At 38.5% G+C, this 25,106-nt stretch overlaps 1 protein-coding gene across 5 annotated transcripts in view; it reads right to left on the bottom strand.

Moving 5' to 3' along the window:
• LRRC28 (leucine rich repeat containing 28) overlaps positions 1–9,559 on the bottom strand; it is a 47,755-nt gene extending 38,196 nt beyond the window's left edge. The window contains exons 1-4 of one of the 5 annotated variants that reach the window (XM_048955902.1): positions 9,464–9,559; positions 6,916–7,144; positions 3,059–3,099; positions 645–682 (exon numbers count right to left, since the gene is read on the bottom strand). In XM_048955902.1, the coding sequence (XP_048811859.1) occupies positions 645–682; positions 3,059–3,099; positions 6,916–7,083 (247 nt within the window). In that variant the 5' untranslated portion in view covers positions 7,084–7,144; positions 9,464–9,559. The other 4 variants (XM_048955903.1, XM_048955900.1, XM_048955904.1 and 1 more) reach the window with 4 other exon arrangements.
• Positions 9,560–25,106: the final 15,547 nt, after the last annotated feature.

Genomic DNA, 25,106 nt, shown 5'->3' on the forward strand with positions numbered 1-25,106 from the left:
TTAATAGGACTACGAGGGGATAAAAAGCCACAGTACCTTACACCTAAGCAGCAGCAGATTTTGATGCATTAAAGTCGGTCTGAGAACTGAATGACACAGTTGATGAAAATGCTCATCTAAAAAACTTTATTGCTGGCAGTGAGGTTGAGAGGAAAACCTCACTTTTTTTTCACTTTTATTCCTTTGCATCTATCCAATCTATACGTACCAACAGAGCTTAAAGTACTGCACTGAAGTTGGACACAAATCTAAATTTAATGCACAGGAGACTAATACAATACAAGTTCTTGATATTTTAAGTTTCAAAAGTTCCATGACATAAACCAGCAGAGTATTCTGGGTAGTAAGCAGCTCAGAGCAGAAGACGCTCTGGATTTTTGTTTCTGTAGATGAGTGCCACTTAGCCATTCCAGTCTCTTCAATTAGAATTGAAGCAACCAGCGTTCAGATGCATTTGAGAGTTCATTACAAGAATTTAATATAACATAAACAAGGATATTATCAACTAAAAGCTATACTGGTATGTTTTGTATCAAAGTTTTTAATGTTTTATGGGGAAATAAAGAAAAAGATAGGCCTCTTCAAAGAACAAAAATGAATATTTTATGATTCCTGCCACTTATGCGAGCTGGTAGATTACTTACCTTCAGGTACAACAACTATGTTATTTGAATGAAGGTACCTGGGGGGAGGAGAAAAAAAAAAGCAGAGGACACCACCTGTTACCCTCAAGGACTTCTGCTACATAATCAGTTTGCAAAATATCCAATTTCAGATTGAAAGAGCACTCTCACAGCCATTCCTTTTTATGACCATAAAAGCTGTGGACACCACATATACTGGCAATGGACAGATACTTAAGTTTCACTTAAGACTAATGATAAACTTAAAAATAAAACAGAATGACACATAATTAATTAAAATGGAACATTCACAGTTAAAATAATGGGCTTCAATTCTGAGAGTCACAAGAAAAAAACATCAAGGAAAAAGAATGAAGCAGACAGCATAAGTAAAGCCAACCATACTTGACCATCAGGTTACCCCACACAGAATGAAACACCCCACAAAGAAAAAACACCTGGCAGAAGCTATTCCAATTAGAAACATTTCCCTCTATACTTAAAAAAATAATCTTGCGCTTTACCTGACTGAATGAATGCAAATGATGCAGTCACCCTAATTGAGTTTTTCAGATCTAGAGTATATTTTTCCAAAAGAAAAAACAAAAAAACCCAACCAAACCCAATTTACCCATTGTCGCTTAGTTACTGAGGGAGAGCAGCTCTCCCACCAAAAATGTTCAGCACCCCCTGCTGGAACTTTTCCAGCACTGCCAGTCACTTCTCAACTACTGCAACATGCATTTCTCGTGTTTTAACTTTGATGCCTAAAATAACACGGCTGCAAATGAACAAATGGCTCTTGTAGAAAATAGCACTAATGAAATTTTCAAATACTGATAAATATTCAAAAGCAAAAGGATAGCCAATGTTTTTGTGAAAACCTTCTTTTGTAGCCTTGACACGAGAATTCTCCTACTCATTTCACCTGCAGCTCCCGGAAATACTCGACTATTTCAATCAGTAAATTAGAAAAGGTACATGATAAGGATTTACAACAGGCCTCCCCGTATGACAAACACAATGTATATAAGTAGACAACAGTACAGTTCTTAAAAATGTACAGTGAAATTGCTACCAATTTTCATTTTTATTAAAGTGAAATTTGTCTATAATAAACTAACAATTTTTTTTTTTTTTTTAGAAAATATTGCGGACTCTTCTCTGACAATGAACAGCTCTTACTGTCTGCGTTTCTGTTATTAAAGTTACACAAATCACAGGCTCACTGCAATTCCCTAGAACGTAAAGAATAATGGTGGTACAGCTATGCTTGCTGAACCTCAAATAATTAGGTATCACTCTTACAGTCGGTGCTTGTAAGATATTATTTTAAGTTATAATTTACAAAGCTCTTCCCTAAAGGCATCATCAAATAGCAGAGATCTCCTGATGCCCCATGGCAAATCATTAAACACTAAATATATGAAGTAGTATTTATTTTACTGCTCAGCAGCATAAACAAACTCTTAAGACTCCAGCATGATGAGACATGACTGTTACTTAAGCAATTTGGAGGCTGCAGCGACATACAAAACAGTTCAATTATACGCTGGTCATGTGTACCAGAAAGGTGTGGCCTCAAGGACCAAATTAAGATGACAAGATCAGACAGCTGAACGCATTAGACTACTCACACCACCTCCTGTTTGGAGCTTTTCATTAAACAGAAGCACTGGTCTGTCAATTACCAAACTACAAATGAGAAAAGTGAGTTACAGCGGGATGTGGGGATGTCCTTTTTATCCTCTATCCTCCAATTCCATTAAGCAAGGACAATACAGCCTTAACAACAACAAAAAGTAGGGAGTGAGGGAAACTGTTGGCTCAGGCTTCACAACTTCAATTTAATTGCCGAAAGAAAACAGTTCACATGGTGCCCCTTCTGTGGGCAAAACTGGGTAATCCATTCTGTCTCCAGCTGTTACTACTCACACTTGCACGTTCCTGCTGCTACTTGTCTTGACTTAAAAAAAAAAAAAAAAAAAAAAAAAACAGCCAGGGTGCACAAACCACCTTCTAGAATCAGTGAGACTGAAGACTTTATAGCTCTCCTAGCTGGAGTGGCAATGTGCAACAGGGATGGGCTCTGGCTCTGTCACAACCATCGCATGTGGAGCTTCAAGTACTTTGTATTAGAATTACAACAGTTTAGATAGGTGTTTTTCCCCCCCCTTGATAGTGCAAGCACTTGTATAACTGTTCTTGTTATTCAACACAAGAAATCCTAAAAAAAAAACAAAAAACAACACAAACCACTGAATACATCTGGATTTACCACCATTTGAAAAAACAGAAAAAGCACCTTTTTTGGTCTCCAATAAAACCCTTCCTTTTTAAAACACAGGTAATATACAGCAATACATTACAAAACTATTTTAAGATGAGATGGAGCAGCACAATAAGAATATATTAGAATTCCTACACAAACTCACAATTCCACGAGGTTTGGAAGCTTCTGTGCAAGGTTTTCTGGCTGAAAAAGAGTTAGAGATTTTTAGGTTTCAAAACAAACACACATTGTGTACCCAACTAATTTTACCAATCACACTAAAACACGTTAGCAGCTACTCACAGAAAAACTGCAACAGAAAGCTTGCATACAATACCCTATTTCCACACCCCCACATATTCTCCACCAGTGCAATTGGGATATTTCAAGGGTGAGCAATTCATTACTGACATTGAACTACAGCCTAGAAGTGACATTAACGTATCCTCAAACAAATGGTAGGTGGACTTCTGGGGCTGAAGAGATGAAATACAATATATTTTCAAAAGTAAAGTTCTAAAGTGAATTAGTTGAGGCTGAGAGCTGCTGAGAAGCTGTAACCACTACAGACTTGAAGGGGAATAAGATCTATGCAAGGTATCTCACTTTAACACTTTATTTGTAATACCGGTAAACCAAGAAAAGATCTAAAAGTTTTGTGTACCTTAACCAATAACCACAAAGCCAGGCACCCCGAACCCAACAAACTAAATTGCCATATTTGCATGTTAACATGCTATCATTTCTATAATTACTGATCCATAGCAACTCTGTTCCACGATGGCCTTTATAACCAAGAATGTACACCACAAAATGGGCTTGCTAAGTCTGAAATGTCGGTAATCATAGTTAAGACAGTTTCACTGCTTAAGAGATCTATTTCAAACACAGATTTTTTACATTATCCATATATCCAAATCAAATTTTAAAAGCAGACTTACCACACTGTCAATTTCCTGTAAAAGAGGCCTAGCAATCTGCACTGCCATGCAAATGTAAGCTGTTTTATTACCTAAAATACTTTGCATGGTTTCATAAACTTACTACGAATAAATACATAAACCTGAAAAAGTTATGGTGATGTGCTTATGCAACAAGCACACCACATGCTAGATTTGAGCACGCACAGCAAAACATATTTGTTTTTAAGTAAGGAGCAGCAGATAAGGTTCTGTAATAAAAGAATCAGCTGACCTCAGGACTCAACAAGCTAAACTGATCAGTTGTTGCCACCTACTGGAAGGTTTGTGTCAGAACATTTGTAAGAGCAGGAGATTATTTGGTCAGCGAGTAGAAACTTAATGCGGGAAAAATATACAAAGGTTGCAGCGTGCTCAGATCCAAATTAAACACATCGACATTCAACTTGAAAATTAAGAAGGAAAATTAAGAACAGTAGCTCTTCCATCCTAAACCTTTGTTCTATTGAGGACGCTAATCTGAAATTCAAATGTTTTCACCTCACATCAAGCCTGAACTGCTTTATCTTAAAACACGAAGAAGTTAAAGGAGAGAAACAACCCCACAGCTCACAATTTTACAGTCTAGAATATCTACCACAAATTCTATTTATGTTCTTGAGTGCCACAAAAACAACTGGTCCGAGTCAAATGCTTTCAACACAACATCTCACATCAACATTAAGATTAAAAGGGACTATTCATGGTCCATGCATTGGGGAGTAAAGTCAGTGACACAGACTGCGGCCTTTGTTGTAGGCACAGCAACTAATAACAATGACAGATGAATAATCAATCACTTCTGCCACCAGTTTAGGGAAGCTTGCCTCATCCTCAGAGGGCATTTTTCAAAAAGTGAGCCTGCTGATTTGTCTCAACAGGACAGCATTGCACATTCTGAGAACCACCTTCTGGTATGGCTCAATTATGCTTCTGACAGCGTCATGAAAGCAAACTCACTTCGTTTTGTAGATGAGGAAACAGGATCACTAAAATGCTAACATTATCAGTCAAATACTAAATTGGAAGGTATAAGAAATTGAAGTTGGGATGTAGGCATGCTATAGAGCTTCCTGACCCAATCACTATGCAAGTCTTCTATCATCTTCATCTTGGCACTAAAGACAGAAGTTTTTTCTTGAGGAAGGAATAGGGAAATTCTGACAGCGTAACTATTCCAATGTTTCCATAGGAGCTGGTCAGTGTTTTTCAACTCAGATATAATCAGCTGTTAAGGCAGAAGGAAGCACCACCTTAAAGAAACACGGTGCAGATTAACTACCATCAAAATTAAATCTGTATGTATTGATAATGCACTGCTCATCATCTTGCATAGGATTCAAGAAGCACAAGCTGAAAGAGACACTAAAATTACACTTCTGAAGCAGGATCACCTTTTAAATAAAGTGGTATATTTTTTTAAAATTCTCAAATGAGACTCGTTTCCCTTTGCAACTTACTACTACTTTACTAAATTGAGTATTACTCCCCTTACCAGTAATGGACATAAAATAGTAAGTTTACGAAAGCACTGTTTCATTGGAACACAGGTGTCCGCTGTTCTCACCCTTCCTCCAATTCCTTTTTAACTCTGTCTTCTCTTTCCCAAAGCTAAACTAACCCACATCTCTAAGCCTTCTCTCACAGAGCATTTTCTCAAGAATTCCCTTGATGCAGCTTTTTCTTCTCTCCACCTGCTTTCTTTACCTTACTTTTACCTTACTTTCTATTCTCAATTTAGCTAGGTTTTCCTTAGGTATATAGCACTAAATTGCAACCCTTGCTCAGCTTACACTTTAATGGTATCCAGCAATGAACTGCTTATGTTTTTAATGGAAACTGAAACTTACTATGCACAAAAAAAAACCAAACATATGTGCCTTTTTGTGGAACACGCTGCTGACTTCACCTGTTTTGGTCTACTACAACTTCCAACCTGTATTCTGCTGAATAAATGCTGTTAGATCCAATTTTGGTTGCCCAAGTCATAGCTGTAGCACTATGCACTTGAATGAGATCCCAGCAAGTCATATTAAGGGAAAGTTGTCCCGGTCACTTTGAATACTAATTCTCTATTTCATGCTGTTTGAAAATAAATTTGCCTGAGCAAGATCTAAATTTTAAGTGTTGCTTCAGTTCCATTAACTCACAACTCAATTACAATTATTACCTCAAGAAAAACAAAACCGAGATTTAAAATAGACACACAGAAAAGTGGTACACAGAGCTCTCCATGTTAGATCCATCTTTTGAGTAGCACAAACTTCATGAGCCTCACACACTAAGTAATCATTGACTTTCAGGTTAATTTTTAAAGCAATTTTACTTTTTAACCACGAATGCTACAATTCCATTAAATCATTAAGCAAAAAGACCTCCCCAAGAAGTACCGAGGTAACTTTCTACAGCTCATGCAAACTTAATTGACTGCAAAGATGAAGGAAAGTATAAAACCTTCAGAATCCTCCCAGCTCTTGTGCTGTGAAACAAAGCCTTTATTAAGGAAATCTAATGCATCATTGTCAAAGCTTTAAAAACTACTACTTACTGCAAGAGATGTCAAAAACAACCACCACCCCCCCTCAACCCTAAACGGTTTATTCTTTCTCCTGTTGGCAGTTTACAGAAAACAAGTTTCAACTGGCACCTTAACAGAAAGCTCAGTATTAGATCTTGGGATTGCCACTGCCTTTACAGTAAAGTGTACACGAAGGTCAGCGATGTTGAAGCTAATGCAGCTGGAATAAACAGCTAACATCTCCTAACAGTAGAAAGACCTGACCACTGACACTAGGAGCAAGATTTACAAGTTAAAAAAATTATCATGGAACACAGACAAACAAAAAATTGGATCTTCAGAGCTCCGAGAGTATCTATACAAATGGCATATGCTTTCATTTATTATACTCTACATTATCCATCCAAGTTAGAACATAACACAACCGTGTACTTGTATTTCACAAGGGATCACGTCATTCAGGATCAAATTTGCTAAAACATTTTTTAATCTTTTCTATTTCAAAATCAGACAGTAAGCATCACAGTAAAGAAGTTGTCGTACCAATGTGGTCAGAGAATTTCTTTTCATATAAAGTCTCTCCAAGTACTGCAGCCCCTCATCTTTCAGTAACTCCAAAGGAAAATGATGGAGATTCCTGTAATTTAGGAACAAATTCTTGTGCTTTTCCAGCTTTGCCTCTGAGATTGTTTTACACAGTTCTGATGCCATGACTAATTCTGTTCCAAGCACCACATCTAGTGCACTGCATCTTCTACAAACAGGCCCATTTCTAGGAGACAAGAGAGAACAAGACAGTATCAAAGTTTATGCCACGCAATCTTTTGCTGAAAGACTTAGACTGTTAGATATTACAACTATCAAAACGTAGCCATTCCATTCAATACATAAAGTACTCAGAACATTCATACCAGCAATTCTTCACTCTTTCTGCATAATGTTCAAGTGTACTCAGATCAGTATTATCAAGATGTTACAGCATACACAACAAAATAATGCTTTTATTTTTTCCCCATCATCATTTTCCATCAATAGTTTTGTCAAAGCTGACATCAGCAAAGAGAAAAAAAAAAAAAGACATCTCTATCCTACCCACTACTGGTGTTCTACATTTACTCTGTGGCGCATGCTAAGAATGCACAATCTTCAGCAAAATGCAAAACTGATCAGAGGATGCACGTCTGGACAGCTTAAAAACATCTCCACGTAGATTTAAAGCCAACATGACAACAGGCTATAAAAGTTTAAGTCTTCCCACACAAAATAACGAGGAAATGCTACCAGTTGTATGAGGTATTGGGATGGACAGCAAGTAAGACCATCTGAAAATAGGATAATTAATGCAAGAGAAACTTGAAATTTTGCAGTTATCAGTCACAGCTATAACAGTAGACTTTCAGCAGTCCTAAATAAACACAAACAAAGTATCCAGCTTTACCAATGACTTCAAAGCCAGAAAACTGAAGCATGATGATTAATTTTTGATTTATCTGTATGTGAAAGCAGGCTTTATTTAGCTTACTTCACAATCAAAATTCTAATCATCATTACATTGCATAAATTTGGATAATAAAAACAACGCTGCCCCTTTTATGCCGCCTCAAAACTCAGGAGAATAAAATACACTCAGAATTTTTATAAAAGTAAAGTTAAAAGCTTCCTATAGCCTTGTGTGTCCCAGCTCATCTCCGTTAAGAAAAAGGAAACACAACTGATTTCCACCAATAACATTTGACCTGTGAGTTAATTTCTTTACTGATGGAAGGATTTCCCTTCTTACCTAGTGAAAGTACTGAGCTATCAGTAAGAGAGCCAACTGAAGCAGTCCTTGTGAGTGAAACTCAGCTGAGAATGCAGAACTGATGGAGAACTGGACCATACATGTAAACCAAACCACTACACTTCAAACACTGATTTGCAGATAAGCAGCTCTTACAAACGACCCGTGTCCTCCTGGAAGAACGCAGCACTTACTTTCTTCAAGTGCCACAGGTATTACTAATCACAACTTGGATGCAACGTCCCACATACCCCCTCTAGTCTTAATTCATAACCAATTCAAGAAATGCTAAGATCAATTCTGTAAGCAAGTCATGTTAAGAAACCTACATGGGATTGGAGAGTACTGGTATAACTCTTTATAATTAGAGTTCTCATATGAGAAGAAACATCACTGTAAGAAACAGGCACCTCCATCAAGTGCCTTTAGGAGACAGAGTACAGATGCTGCAGGTCTGTGGCACCAGTACGCAAAAGCTCCCTCAGTTCAGCAGTTAGAAGTTAAGCCACTACGAATTCCACATAGACGATCAGCATTAAAATAATTCAAGGGAAAAAAATAGGATTTGTAATGCAAATATTCCATGAATATTTGGGTATTAACTGCTACTATAGAAGAAACGGGAAAGGAAAGCTCACCTTTCCCTGATGACAAGTGAAGCAATTCCAGACAGGCAGCGTGTTTTCCTTCCCCCTTTGAAAGCACGGCTCTCAGCTTTAAGTTTTTTTTAAGTGAAAAACCCACGAGACCACAAAACAATACAGAGACATCCAACAGCTTTCTCACTTTTCCAGAGATGACATTCTGAAGCTCTGCACTTACAGACCTCTCCTCACAGCCGCATTCCACGAACCACACGGGGCACCGGGACACACAGAGAGCACCGTGCAGCCCACAGACACGAAGTTCAGCCCTTCCCTCACAGGCAGGTCCTCCCCCTCACCGCCCACCAACCAAACCACCCTCTCTCAGCACACACAGGAGCCGCCGGTGGGGATCCTGCGAGGGCCGAATCCCTGCCGCTTCACACAGCACAGAAAAGTGCCTCGCTTACGAGGTGAGGCTCCGCTCCGAGCCGCCCCTCTCGCGGCTGCGGCTGCCCGTGAGAAGCGGCCCGCCGTGAGCGCGTGAGGGGAGCGCCGCCAAGGCCTGTGGGGGCTGAGGGGTGACGGGCAGAGAGAAAGGGGCCTCGGAGCAGGAAAGCCTCGCACTCCCACCGCGGAAAAGGCACCGGGCGCTCCGGCAAGCAGGCGACGGAGGCGCTCTCCTCCCACAGCCCGACGCGCTCCGCCACACAACGAGAACACTTACCGGACCGCCACCTCCGGCTCCGAACACCGTAGGCGGAGCGGGCAGATCTCGCGAGACGCCACGCGGTCGCAGACCCGCCTTCCCGCCCAAACACAACACTGCCCCCGCGCGCGAGCCTACCAACCAATCGTTAAGCTCTTCGCTGCCGAGCGCCCAATCAGGAGCCGTCTCACCTCAGAGCTTTGCCCGCCTCCTACCAAGGAGCCTGTGAGGGGCGAGCCCGGGAGGATTGTTTGCATTCTAGCGCTGTTCCTCGAGGCAGTGAGGGAGTCCAGCTTGTAGTATTGGACGTTTACACGCGTCCTGTGTGTGACCACGTATCGGGAGATGCCCTTCAGTTAACCGTTCCCAGTAGGCTAAGAACTAACTGTTATGCTGCTGGCAGGATGAGCCCGTGTTTGCTGCTGCTGCCTGTCCGAGCTGTTGCTCACGATGCAGTTATCGCTGCTCAGAAGCTTCGGAAGGAGAAAATCACTTGCAGGTAAAAGTTGTGATAACCAAAGAACATTTTCCCAGCTGAATTTTGTTGCAGAAAATGGTAGATTTTATCTGTTGACAGCAGACTGGAGCTTTTGGGGCAGCTGCCCACATCCCCAGCCCACCATCATTGCCATCTTGTCCTGTGATAGTTGGTTCAGGTGAAACAGAGAGGAGTCACAAAGCACTTCTTTACACATGCAGGTGTTGGAGCACAGATACAGTATGTGGAAGTTAATGACAGCAAATTCCCTCATATTCAGTATATTTAACATCACTAGGTATTAAAGATTCTTCTTAGCTGCAGATCAGCCCTACAAGCTGCCTAAAAGAGGATCTCAGGTGGAGAAATCTTCAATTCTCACAGACTAATTAAAATAAGCTTGCTGTAAGGTGCATGTCAAAGGTCTGCAGGGGTGCCAGGAAGCTGAATGCATTGCAGAAAGCATTTCTTCTGCCCTATATATCCACAGGAATTTCACATGAAGCAAAGCAATGTGCTGAAAGAGCTTTTCTTCCTGCATTCTCATTTGTCTCTTCAGTTCTAAATATCCTTACTTGTTCATTCTTCACTTTCCTGCCCTTGAAAAAGCAATAACTGATTTTGACAAGTATACTTTTCTCACCTTACTTGCCACTCGCAATCTCTCTGGAGTTGCTGTCAGGTGTTTTGGTTTGGTTTGGGTTTTTTTTTTTCAGGTAAATATGTTGAAATTACAAAATTGAACATTCTCCATTTTTATCATATTATACTGCATACTTTTTTTTTTTTTTTTTTTTTTTTTTTTTCCACAGTGTTCAATAGCACCTGGTTGTTTTTCTCAGCTGGACATTAAACTTCAGGGATTGACCTGAATTTATGCCACCAGCATTGTAGGAGTGTAAAGACAGCAATTACATCACACTTGTTAAAGCCACCTCGGTCCCACATTCTAAGTGTCTGAGAAGGTAAAAGCTGAGCATAACTCAGACCAAAGGAGAAGCTTAACGTGAGCTCAGTTTGCTACACTTTCCTCTGAGGAAATTCAGTGGTGGGTCAGCACAAGCCTAATGTTCTTATCCAGGATATTAAGTCAATGATCAGAACAGAAACTTGTTTCTTCTTTATTTCAGTAAAATGCAAGTGAGAAAGATGACTCTTCTTTTGGAAAGCAGCTCTCACCAGAGCCAGGATACTTAACATGTTTCTTTACACATAAGTTGTGTTAGAATAGTTGTTTGCTTAAGGTTTTGTTTTGTTTTCTTGGTTTTGTTTTGTTTTGTTTTTTGTGGTTTTTTGAGTCAATAATAGGAAGAGAGAACATTACAACATCCGGATTTTTTTGTATCCATTTTTTTCTCTGAGTCTTTTTTTCTACTCACACAAAGAACTACAGAGGTGAGAGCACTGCTAAAATATTTCTGATTCTGCTCTATCAGGAAAATAAATTCAGCTCTCATAGTGTGTTTTCAGTGATTAAAAAGCACTTTCCGCAGGGATTCAAAGTAAAGAGCAGAATGAGTTTAGGATCACTGAAACTATTAAAGCTGCTGATAACATTTACACAGGATTGTGTTTTTCAGTATTCCAAAATGGGCTTTCAAAGCAGAGGATTTGAAAGAGCTTTTTTTTTAAATATCTTTTAATATTTGCAGAGGAGAATCAATGTTTACATGGGTAGATAGTGATAGGACAATGGGGAATGGTTTTCAACCAAAAGAGGGAAGATTTAGACGCCAGGGGAAAACTTTTCACTTAGGAAGTGGTGAAGTGCTGGCACAGGCTGCCCAGAGAAGCTGTGGATGCCTCATCCCTGAGGGTGTTCAAGGTGGGATGGGATCCTGGGCAGCCTGAGCTGGAGCCTGATTTATTGGATGGCAACCCTGCCACAGCAGGGAGATTGGAACTTGATGATCTTTGAGATCTTTTCCAACCCAAGCCGTTCTATGATTCTATGGTCTCTTTTGTTTTCTGAGCGAGAGGGTTCCTACTAGCAGTACATTAAAATGCCTTCTCCCATTTGACAATAAAGAGGAAAGTGTATGATTCTTTCAGACTGCTCAGCAGAAGAGTCTTTGTGTAAAGAAATAAAATATTCTTTGCCAAGACAAACAAACGTCCTCACTCGTCTCAACTATATTACATTTTCCTCCTAATCTGAAGTGAGTTTTCACATGTCACTATCTCTTTGTCCTTCTTCCCGAAGCAGTCACTTTAAATTATCTGTTGTTTTGCATAGCCTGCAATTGTTACACCCATTCATTCCCAATCTGATTCTTTTTTCCTGACCAATGTGATTATGGTTTCCCAAGGTTGTGTCATCAAATTCAGTGCAGTGGTTATTAAAAGCACTGCTGTCTCAGATCTGCAAGCTGATCTCTGAAGTTCTGATCCTGAACAGCACAGGTGTGAAGTCTTTTCTGTGTAGTCACAAGGCTAAAAACGATGAGCAGAACAGGGAGTGTTGGAATCTGATCTTCCACTAAGGCGAAGGCTTGCCTCATTGTTGCCAAGTCATTCCACCAAACCAGTGAGACTAGTGGGAAACCCTTTGCTAAGTACGTAGTTATTCTTTTGTAACCATGGTGTAATTCTTAATTTTGTGCTGATGGGAGCAGGTAACAAAGGGTCTTAAAATTCACATCTTGCTCGGGATGACTGATCTCATCAATGTCTACATAGAGAAAATACTAAAGCTTGTGTTGAAATGCAACAACTCTGTAGATTTGTGTAAACAGTTTGCAGTTGCCAATGTCATCAATTGCTTTACTGGAACAAATACAGTAACTGGAGCAAATGGGTACAGCTCCACTGGTGGCCCCCTCTGCACCAAACCTATAGAAGTGTATGTAATGTGCATAAAGATGGATAATTCTTTAATGTCAGACGTTTTACACAAGGTCAGTACTTGAGACAAACGGCTTTGGAAAGATGCAGTGGGATATATTTTTATGCAGTAAAGTTTTATGCAACCATTTTCCTTTATTTTGCCATAAGACAGGTAGTACATGAAGAAATTATTCTTAATTGAGTTTTTTGCTTAATTGAGTTATTTTGTAATAATTCTGCAAAATTACAAGGTCTAAAATTTCTTATTAAGCCTTTGAACTTGAGTTCTGAACATTCTGAGGTTCAGCCTTTCTACTGATGATTCCACCTAATGTTGTGACTTATAATGAATTGTTTTCATTAAATTAGACATGCATATTTGGAAAAAGAGACCAAAATATTCACTAAGCAATTTAACAAAGGTCAGTTTTATCAGCAGGAAACTATGTTGTGACTGATTCATAACAAGAAAAGAGTGTGTTTTCGGTCATGTACAACTAGCAAATGTTTTACCCTTTGCCCATCACGAAACATCAGGCTTGTTCAGCTACACCTGGTACAGGGAGGTTTTGTGGTTGGAAGAATCTTCTAGGCCAAGTAATCAACAGATCAACCCAGTGCTCAAGGAATACAAGTTCGTTTTTCTTCAGCTTCTGCTTGAAGAAGGATTGGTGTGTAGTGGAGTGTTAGCATAGGACATTCACAAGTGTAAAAAGAAGTGAGCCAGTGGACTGCTTGGTATGTTTGCAAGATCTCACAGCTAGAAAACTGCCTTTTCATGGTCAAATGGAAGAAGAAGCTGTTTAACACGTGTTCTCCTAGCTCAGGATATTTGAAGTTGTGTATACAATGGCCTGCATTGCAGGTGGCCTTTTCCCTCACCTGCAAAAAGCAATGACCTGTATTTTTCTTCTGACAGGAACTTGCCAGCCTCATATCATCACCAGATACACAAACCGAGTCATTAGCAAACTGAGTTTCCTACTTTACTGGAGAGACAATATGTGCTATTGCCACTGCTATTAATGTTTCAGTTTACCTTTTTTCATTTCAGTGTTTCCCATCTGATAATTCTACTTAATCTTGTTTTTGCTTTCCAATGTTTTCCGTAATGCTTTTTCAATATACACAGCTCTCACACAAACAATGGAAAAATTATTCAGAAGTTAGGATATTTTCAACATTTTTTTTGTTTTGCTTTGTTTCATGGGTTTGTTATTTTGGGCAGCATCATGTATGCATTCATTGATTCATTCGTCATACCACGAAGAGAGAAATTCACCAAAATGTTCTGGATTTACTGCCACAGATGTAAGCTGCTCTCCAGAAAGCCCTGGTCCTTTTTAGCACAACTTTCCCAATTTCAAGTTATTTTTTACGTGGTGTCAAAATTGTTTGATTCGGGTGGAAAACAATTGCTGTAACTCATTACAGTAGGCTAACTTCCGTTCCCTGAAGCTTAGCTTAAACTCTGCCTGCTGCAACAGTACCCAAAGCTGGACGGCAGAGGGAGCTCCTGCATGCCGAGCGCCAGCACGGCGGTATTTGCTGTGTACCTTTAGCTGAAGTCCGTTTTTTTTCTCGCTGTTCGTTCGTTCTTGTATTTCTTGAAGTTTATCTGGCTCTTTTCTCACTTTAACTTGCCTCAGTGTGGCAGTAATGCTAACGAAAACAAATTTAGTGCCTAAATTTGAAAGAAATATGGAAGAAATTCACGTGTATTTTCTGCTATGGTTCAAATCAGCTTTTCTGATAATTGAATGTTAGAACTGCCTAATTCCAATTTGGGCTATGCTCATTAGTTGAAGAAAAATTCCTGATAACTACATTGGTTGTGTTGCAGAATAGATTCCCTAAGAAGTAGTGGAAAATACTCACAGTTTGAAACAACCCTAACACAGAATACACAAGCAGTAAATATTGGCTCTGATAGTGCAGCCTTTGCTCATTTCTGAATTCCCACTGCTATAATTCCTCTCAACTGGAAAAAGAATAATGCTGCACTGACAGCCCTAGGAACCAAGTTCCTCTGTTAATGCACCTGGCAGATAAAACAATAGGCAGAATGAACATTTCTGCCTCTGCTCCACCAGGAAACCTCCGTATGGGATCACCACAAGGCAACAAGCGAGCCAGCTCTCTGCTGTGTATTACACTGTTAGACCCTCCTTAAAGACTACTAAAGCTGCAAGTAAATGATACAGCAATATTTTATGCTACATTTGTTCACAAGACAATCAAGACTTTCAAATTAATTTCAACTAAGCAAGTATTATTTTTCACCAATATCACTGTATATCACAAGTGTGTTAATGAATAAAATTTTCTTTAAATTTTGGATTTCACTATATGAAACTTCTTAAACCAGACAGATTTAGTTCAATTAAACCCACTCACACTCAGAATGTTGTCTACAGAAGCTTGCTTGATGTTAAACCAGAAAAGTAGCAACAAATTTAGGCAACCTGTGGTTGTTCATTAGTTTCAGGCTGCAAATGGTATGAAATGTTCTTTGGTCTGTTTTTACATAACCTCAGCAACAATTGTTTTTTACTGCTGCCCTCTGCTGTCATTGAGGCAGCACGGTGGTTATGTTCTTGCAGGCCCAAGGTCTGCCCTTCCTTTGCTTTCATTTCACTTCCCCTGAGTACAACCCACACATTTGCCGAGTTTCTGGAGTATTTTTAATGATACACTGGATTTAATCCTACCAAACGCTGTTGTTCATTCACCTGAAATAAGTGCTTTAAGGTTATTCTGGAGCTGTCCTACTTCCAGTTGTCAGACTAACGGCAATTCTTCAATCTGATATAACTATTGCTACCCGACATTGTTTTCTTTCTCCTTACCTTTTTTTTTGGTCCCATGCTTTTCAGTGTGTTATAACAAAGATATACCTGGAAGAGAGACTCCATATGTTCAGTAAAGATCCATTGTTCCTAAGAATTCACTTCAATTTGGTGAAAATATTGAATCCTTATGTTCCCGTTCACAGTTCCCTAATTTTAGTACACCCAAGATTCAAATGTAAGTGTGCTGCATTTGTTGGTTTGTTTTTGTTTTTAATTACATATAATACACATACTTGCAACAACATTTTTGTTTTGTTTATGAGATATTTGTATTCCGTATGGAAAAGTTCCAAGTGAGGTGCCAAATATCTTGTCTGTGTAAGAGTGATCGTTTTGGTAATTTTACTCTGCCATTTGTATCAGAAGGTTGTTAACTCTGTGACCTGTTACATTATGATAGAAATGAGGCAGGTGGTGAGCTATTTTTCATTCCCAGTGAGTATAAATAGTGAAGGGGGAAGTGTGGTGTGTACACTGCTCTTTGATTTATGCAGGCATATTGTGGAACCTGTTATATTGAAATCAGATATAGAAATCTGTTCCTGAGCCCAGTGGAAGATCTGCTTGCAGAGAGTTCCTGGCTTTCTCCTTTCTGTGTGAGCTATCACTTCGGTTACTGAGGTTTGACCTATCCTTACACTGAACACACCAGGAGTAGCTAAATGTATGTCTGGGTGTCCTGCATGTTGGGGAGGCACTCAATGGATTGCATTCTGTCAAATGCAGATTTTTTAGTGTTCAAAAGCAAATCAGAAAATCAAAGAGAATGAAAATTTGTTATTGTTATGGCCTTTGCGTCTTCTCAGAAATATTCAGTGTGAATCCCTGAGCACTTTGGTAGTGAAAAGTCCAACAGTTAAAAAATGCACTAAAGCAGGTAGCAGAAAATCGAGATGATGTGTAAATGGGCTTGGGGAGTCACTAAGATAGTGGTTAATAACGATTTTGCAGGGGTGTTTGAAAAACCTATGTGTTCTTTTCATCTCTTTCCTGGTTTTGTAACATTTGCAATTAACTTTGATAAAGATCTCTTCAGACTATAAAACTGTGGCAGAATACTAGCTACTAACTTCAATTTTCCTTGGCATAAGTGTTTTGGAGTATAAGGCATTGTATCTGGCTCTGCTCCTAGGGAACTGTTCTGAACCACGTCCATAACAGCTTAAAACGTTCTGTGTGACAGAAAGAGCTACTTTCAATCACTACACTTACAATCAGAAATGAAGATGTAGAGTAACTTCAACTGACTGTGACTAAAGCTTCACACTGAAACTATTTTTCATTTTTACCTATGGCATAGGAAGAAGAGTCATGTGCCCTTAACTCTCTTTTAGGAATTAATAGCCCTTAATTCTGTGACAGTGAAGTAATTAGATCTATTAAACCCTTTTAGTGACCTACTGCTTTTAGAACTGAAGTCATACACAGTGAGTTCAAGTTTCTTAAATACACTTAATTTCTTAAATTGGTATGGTTAGAGCAGTTACCCTTTAGTGAGTGGCTGCACTTGTCTACCAGTAATCCACAGATACATAAAGCTACAAGTTACAGCCAGCAAAACCAATACAGTTTACAGAAGAAGCACAACATATTTGTTGCTTTATAAAATGGAAGCCAGCTAGACAGCCACATACAGTATACACTCACAGTATTTGGCTGCTGGAGAATACATGCCTGTCAATGTACCAGTGCTACAGGCCTGTTGTGAAACTGAAAATGAATTTCCATAGCTTTTCTTTCTGTTGCATTTTACTCTGCCTAGAACTGGTGGCTCAGTGTATCCTCAGTGAAACGCTGAGGATTTCTAAAAACAATGGGAAAGAAAACTAATTAGAAATATTCTTTGCCCTCCCAGTTTTTTTGCTTTATGCTAGAATATAATAGTTCTAATTTAATCAAGGCTACAGTCTATACTTCAGCATCAAAGACAACTATTATGTAATTGGAGAAAAAGTAGAAACTAAAAAAGCATCTGAATTAATCAATACATTTATGAATGTAAATATTTCAGAGCATACAGAAGTTCTGTGTGTTTCTATCATCTTCGCCAAAAGTGTTCTGAAAATCTCTGAAAGATTTTTAGGCCTTGTATTAATCAAATCACCTTTTTTCTACCCAGTACCACAAACACGTCTTAGTCTTCTTGTGCATGAACAGGACTATGCCCCAAACTAAAGACTCATCACACCAGTAGGTGTTTTTCAGAATCAAGATGTAAATAGGGCTACAGTTCAGACTGAATTCTAACTTCAGGAATTTGGTTTTGGTAGACAAGGGAAAGACAGCTTAAGACTGCACAGACTATTTCAATCTAAAAATTGGCACAACACATAGGAATACTTCTGTTGATCTCTTCATGGAAAATGCGACAGAAGACAAATGCTTCTCAGAATCTGTATTGGTCATTTTCATATCATTCCCTAGACTGATTGGATGCCACTGAACTTTGGAACTGCTATAACTTCAGTTACTACTTCAGCAATGTTGGGGAGGAAAAATAAAAAGTAATTCATTAACATTTATTTAAATTTTGAACAACACTGTGCATCCAATAATGTTGTTCAATATTCTTCAGAAGTGTGCATTCTGTGTCTGTATCCTATATCCTATCCTTAGGATATCCTTATGATTAATGCCACTCGTGATCTTCCCTGATTTTGCTCCGGAATTAAGTATGACTGATATTTAGCAGCTTGCAGGACAATACAATCATGGCCAGAAAAATGAAGAAGAAAGTGGTCTCAGAATGATTGAAATGGAGATTGGAAATTAGATAGAGTGAAGCTGAAGTTTTCCTTGGTGTTGTAATTTTGTCCTTAATGACTACTATAGCCATTGTTCTTGTGAAAGGTCTGTCTGGTGGGGTGCTACAATGACTAGGGAAGTAATTATAGCTATTTCACTCACTGAAGATAGCAACTCAGATAACACTGGTAACAATAATGGATCATGTATGCTAATGGAAGTGCAAAAGATCTGTGTAGCTTACATGAAACCTGCTTCGATTTGGATTTTGATGTTGTTTTTTCCCATGTCTATTCTATCCATACTACTATGATTTTTTTTATTTTTTTTTAATCTGAAATAATTTCCTTATTCTAGTTTGAGATCACCAGCACAGTGAGAAACAGTTCAGTCTGGATTTGGAAGACAAGTGAATAAATGCAGCACTGTTTGGCCTCTACCTTAAGTTTTTAAAAATCAGTCTGCGTAGTCATAATGTACCCTTAAACAAGTATGGAAAGATAGGAAATTGATAGGCTGCTGTGATATTAGGAATTGGAGAGGGAAGCTTCCATGAAAGATTTATGTAGTTTAGTATGCCAGCATTTAGCAACATACATCACATTTGTATGGGTTGATGACAAGATAAGTTTTGTTTTCCCGAAGAAGGGGTCAGCTCTCAAAGATCTGGCCATCCCAGTTGCAGAGAAAGCTGTCAGTGACACAAATATTTTTTTCTTCCACTTGCAGGTGTTCCCTCCCTGACTTCTTTACCACACATTTGTGATTTTTCAAAGCAGTACTGGGTGCATGGCGAATCCTTTGTGTTTGAAAAATCTCCAAACATTTTCCTTCTGCTTCTCAGGAGAAGGACTGTACTGAAAGGACATGAAATAATTGCTGAAAATATTTTTCCTCACAAAAAGACAAAGTCAAGGATCAGTGCACAACAGCAAATTGAAATATAAGAGAAAAAAGAGGAAGGGGAAAAGTTTAGTACATAAAAGCATCACAGCGTAAGTGTTTAGACAAGACTCAGTGTTTTGACCTCAGCGGCTGCTCTAAAGTGTTTGAATCTGTTCTACACCTGATGGCAGAGCTCAGAAAACACAAAAGGTACAGGACGTAGGGGAATTTTCCTTTTCCAGAAGGAAGTTATGCCCTGAGAGACAGAACGGTTCAGCCTGAAGCACTGCATCTTTCACTGCACTACAACAAACATCCGTTGTAAGGCTTTCTGGTAAATTTTCTATTGCAGCTCTGTGTTAACATACCTGGTTACATTCCTTCCCTGTCCTCAAGGAGAAATTTTTAATTTCCAGCCCCTGTTGTAAAGATCACTCTTGAACTGAGAGAAGAATACTTCTGCACAATTTCTGTATTAGTTTAAAAGTAATTTTGAATCTGGCAGACATAGAAGGTTTAAAGTTTGATTCTATAGAAAGAAAATATTCTCACTATTGCCTTATTTTCTTTTCCCACAGAAAGCAATTCTATTTTTGTCACTAAGTCCAGTATTTGGACTTTCTGATTGTCTTGTTCCATATTGCATGGCACTTTTGATGGAATACTGGTGGTTTTTTTCATGGTATCCTGGCAGTTTCCAGTGCTGTTTATTACTTTGTGCTCTTCCTCTGCCTAATTCATCACTTTTATGATCCAAACTATCACATGGAGCTATGCAGACGCCTCAAATAGGACGAACAGATGCGTTGTGGCAAGTCACAAAGTAATGATAAGGTTTTGCTTTGTGAAATACCAAGCCAACCATAAGTTTGAGTAAATTGTGGACAGTTTATTGTAACTGAAACATATTAAGTAGCAACACTGTCAAGTTTTACCGTCTTAACAGTCTGCTTAGGTTTATTCCATGATAACCAAGATATCCTAATTTGTTTTTTTATTTTCTTGAATTTTTTTTCCATTTAATCTTTCCACACTGATTTCTGACTGTAGCACAGAATTCCGTAAAATGCAAAATTTCCAATATTCCAAAGGTAGCAGCATTTCTCTATGCTTTTACTGATACAAAACTACAAAAGTCAGGATCTTTTTACAAAAAAAAACCCTCAACACTCAGAAAAAACAAAATTCAGCTCAATGCAGAGATCCATTGTGCTCCAAATTAAAGCTCCAAGTGCAATAACAAGAAATGTCTGGGGGGTTGTAACAGAATCTCATCTCTCAAAGTTGTGACAATAAATTCCAGTGAATGTTAGCACTAGGAATAAGTTATGCTTATTTAGTAGGAGTTGGCATTGAGGAGGAGCCAAGATAAAATACAGATTTTGCAGAGCTGAACAAATAATTTTAAAATCTTTCTTAAAAGCTTTTGTTGCGGACAAGGTCACGCGGAAGTGAAGACAGGCCCATATCCTTTAATTTTCCTACATGCATTGGTGCTCCAGTTGAAGCAGATCAGTGAAATGCAGTGTATGGGGAGAAGAGAATACTTCTACAGAATGATTTCTGCTCAGTATTTCAGTGGATATAAAAGTGCTGCTAGGAGTTTCATGCATATTTTGAACGGCTATTTCAAATGACCAGACAGGAAGGCCATCTAAGTTTCGTGGATGGCAAGTGTATGAAAGGAAAACAAATGGAAGGAAAATAAAAACCCTTTCCATCAGTATTTGACTTTCCCAACCCATCATATGATAGGCATTAGCAGATCAGCAGGATTTGCGGTTTGTTTTCTTGTTTTTACAACTGAGGTTGCCACTTCATCAGTTAGCACCTTGCTCCTTTGGTTTCTGTCCCATTTGAGCAAAGCTGCAGCTCTGTGGAAATCAACCATTGGCTCTGCCTGCACTGTACTTGGAAGAGGGCTCATATTGACTGCTCTGTAGTGCCCTCGCTGTTGGCATGGACACAACTCTTAGGTACAGGACCTGGGTCCAACTCCTTCCCCGGAAGGGCAGCAGGAATCCTTATACAGCCTCTGTGCTCATCAGAATCTGGGCTTCAGGCTAATAAATCAATACGGATAAAGCCTGGATTAGAATGGTAACACTGCTGGGACTCTACAGCTGCACTGAACCTCCAGTGAAAGGACAATGATAAACATTTCAAAATGGCACATAATTTGAAGTCAAATTCGCCAGTGCAACTGATAAGGTTAGCAATACTTAATGACTGCAATGTCATATAAATTCCAGCTACAGATTTACAGGCAGCTGTTTTCCCAGCTAGCTGCAACTGATCATTTGAATTATCCACTTGAGAATTTTAAGTGCTTTAATTTCCTGGAGCTATTTACAAATCTTAAAGAATACAGAGAGTACTTCCTTAAAAGGATAAGAAAAGCTACTGCTCTTACTGCAGCCAGAAAAGATTCTTCAGTCAGACTATCCTTCTATTGTTAGATTGAAGAAAGAGGATGAAAAAATTAAAAAATACATGGGACTCTGTCCTAGAGCACAGAAGTCCTGTGAACAAAATTCCAGAGGTGGGAACTTTCTTCAAAGACTTTTATTGCCTTTACCAAAAGACGGTTAGCTGCAGATGACATTAAAAGGAATGTCCTGATTTGCACAATTAACATTGCTGATGAGAAAGGATCACACAGGTAAACCAGCTCTCAGAACGCACAGGGCTTATGCAGTTTTAACTCTATTGAAGTAAGAGAAAATGGATAGTGTACATCTAGGTAGAATATGCTGGCAATTTCACCCACCTATACTTCATTTCAAAGGATGTTCTGGTGCTTACACATGTGTGAGCCTTTGGCCTGCATGCATGAAGGGCATAGATGCCAATTCTGAGGTCACTTTTCAAGGTTCTCATATTATGGCTTTGACTATTTGTAGTACACATTCCAATACATCAAGGACACACAGATCACAAGTGATTATCTTCCCTAAGCCTTTCAAATGTGCATTTTCTCTCAATTCCAAATTTTACATGCTGTTCTGGATGGATTTAGACTGTTGAAAGAGCTATATTAGAGAGATTCTGACTTCTTCCCAGTATTGATTTTTTGGATGTACAATGAATTTGCATAGAGGATGGCAATCTTGTAGTTATTTTCTAATATTCACAGAATCACAGAATCACCCGGGTTGGAAGGGACCTCAAGGATCATGTAGTTCCAACCCCCCTGCCTAGCAGGGCCACCAAACATACACATTTAGATCAGGTTGCCCAGGACCCCGTCCAACCTGGCCTTAAACACGTCCAAGGACGGGGCATCCACAATCTCCCTGGGCAGGTCTGAAAGATAATGATAACCCGAGCTGGGCTGGCCTTGCCAGGGTGGACAGTGTCAGACTTTTATAATAACACTTCTCCTCAGCACTGAAAAGCATTCAAGACATTTGCCTTTTGTTTATAGCTCTTTCCATAAATGATATTCATCTGAAGCAGCTTGTGAGACAAAGAGTACTTCAGTGTAAACCTTCAAAGGGAGATACCAGAAACAGAACTGCACACAGGCAGCCTTGTTTGGAATTGTTTCCCTCTTTGCTTTTCACTGCTTGAGCCCCTTCCAGACTGTGTTCTTTAAAGAGCATTTGAAAACAGACTCTGCATAACATAGCAGGCACCAGGCAGAGAGATATTCCTTTAACTCTGCTATCTTCCCCAGGCTGCAATTGTCAGGTCAGTAACAGTAATAGCACTGACTTTCAACAGTGCACAGCTGTTTTGGAATCAGTTCTATTTGCTGTAAGTTTTCTGATTTTGTAGTTCATGTTTGTATGTGTCATCCCTTACGCTCTGTAAAACACATTAGTATTTTCCCTATAATTTATTATATAAAGAAGTCTAACATGGATCATGCTCAATGCTATTGGTTTTCAACATTCAATCTCTATCTTCAAAATTCAAGCATTAAAAATATAAATTCTCTTTCATGAGGGAACCATCTTTAATGAAAAACTTGTTTGTCACTCAATGAAATATGTATATATTGAAATCAACAAGACCAAAGCAGCTCAAAGTAACACTACAGCTGTTTCTCTTTCAGTGTATATGCATTTCATGTTCATTTCCTAAATTATTACTTCGTCTTCAAGTCCTGTATTTGCATTAACAGTTCAATTATATGGTCCCCTAGTTAAAAACAAAACAGCAGAAGATGTACACATTCGCACTGCTGATAGCAACGTCCATCACTAAGATTTTATTGCAGAGATGTTCAGTGTCCAAATCAGTCAAACTGAATTTAATTTAGACATCTAACTCCCTCAGGCCTGGTTTGAAAATGTCAGCCTAAAATAGCACGTGTTTGAGTACAACAAACTAGGAAGAGAGTTTTTATATATGTATTTGTGTGTACAACCTGATATCACAGAGTGCATTGGAGCACAACTACACTTTTCTTCACTGAGAAGAGTCACAGAATTAGAATAACACTAAGGAGTTCCTGCTGTAATACTTCTTCCACTTGCAAAGCACATGAGCAAAAAGAGAGAAAGAGCTCCTTAATTTAACCAGGTAGTGAACAAGTGATCATCAGAAAGATTAAAATAGCTACCTCTGAGGTACCAGTTATAGACTGGCACAAATGCCAAGGGTTTAGAAAGTGAGCTAATGCTCTAAACAAGAATATATATATTAGGTAACTCTCATGAGTCAAGAAGAAAACTTAATGCTTAGTAATATGTACACAGAAGGCAGAAACACTTTGATTATTCACTTCTGAACAAGACCAAGTTGAATGTTTCTTTCCTCTATTTTCAGTTAGGAAAACGTGAAGCCAGAGGTACACATATCAACAATTCACTGTTGTTTGTAATTCAGCAAATGAAATGCAGAAGTTACTTAAACACCCTTCAAAGTGTACAAGATCATTCATTATACATCTCCTACTCTAAATCTGCATTACCACCTTGGGTAATGAAAATCTCCAAAGTTCAAAATTCTTAAGTAATTCTAAAGTTGTTCCTAGTGTTATCTATCTATAGATATATTGTTAAAAACTAAACTTGTAAGCTTTCCTTTTCCTGAATAAAAAAAGTAATTTAAACTATGTGTACTGAAGAATAATAAATTGCTTTATCCTTCACTGTCGTAGAGAGCTACAGTGTGTCTCAGTCAGACTCCTAGTAAAGCTGCTTAAAGCAGCCTTTGAATTGACAGTTTAGGTATAAATTTAAAATTCAATTCCAGTTCATATTCAAAGAATTCAAAATAAGATTTAAAAACAAATGATTGGAATTTTTTTACCAAAATTTGTTGAAAAGCTGCATTAAATAAAAATCTCAGCATTAAAACTAAATTCTGTGATATCTTAGATAATTATTAATGGAAGCATTTTTATACAATTCAATAGATTGTGTTTAGTTTTTGTTTGGGTGTATGGAAAGAACTTCCAGAATTCTTTCATGGAAGATGAAGGTATACAATAAGGAGAATAATTCTTTAAAACTGAGAATCATTCCTAGTTGTTTCTTACAGGCTCGAAAGAAAGAAAGAAAGAAAGAAAGAAAGAAAGAAAGAAAGAAAGAAAGAAAGAAAGAAAGAAAGAAAGAAAGAAAGAAAGAAAGAAAGAAAGAAAGAAAGAAAGAAAGAAAGAAAGAGGCAAAGATCATTACAACAGCTTGACCTTTGCTCATCAGCACAGTTGACCAGTGTCAGTGAGTATCTATGTAATTTTTTTCCTATAGACTTTCCATAAAAATACTGTAATTTTGCACCCAGTTTACCATGAATAGTGATACAGACAGAGAAGTTAAAGAGGAACATATGCAATAATTTGGACTTCTTCCTTTGATCAAATTAGCTGAGTTGCATAATTGATACTGAAATCAAGATACAATTATGATTCTATGATTGTTAT

The sequence above is a fragment of the Lagopus muta genome, chromosome 10, assembly GCF_023343835.1.
Source record: "Lagopus muta isolate bLagMut1 chromosome 10, bLagMut1 primary, whole genome shotgun sequence".
Classification (NCBI taxonomy): Eukaryota; Metazoa; Chordata; class Aves; order Galliformes; family Phasianidae; genus Lagopus; species Lagopus muta.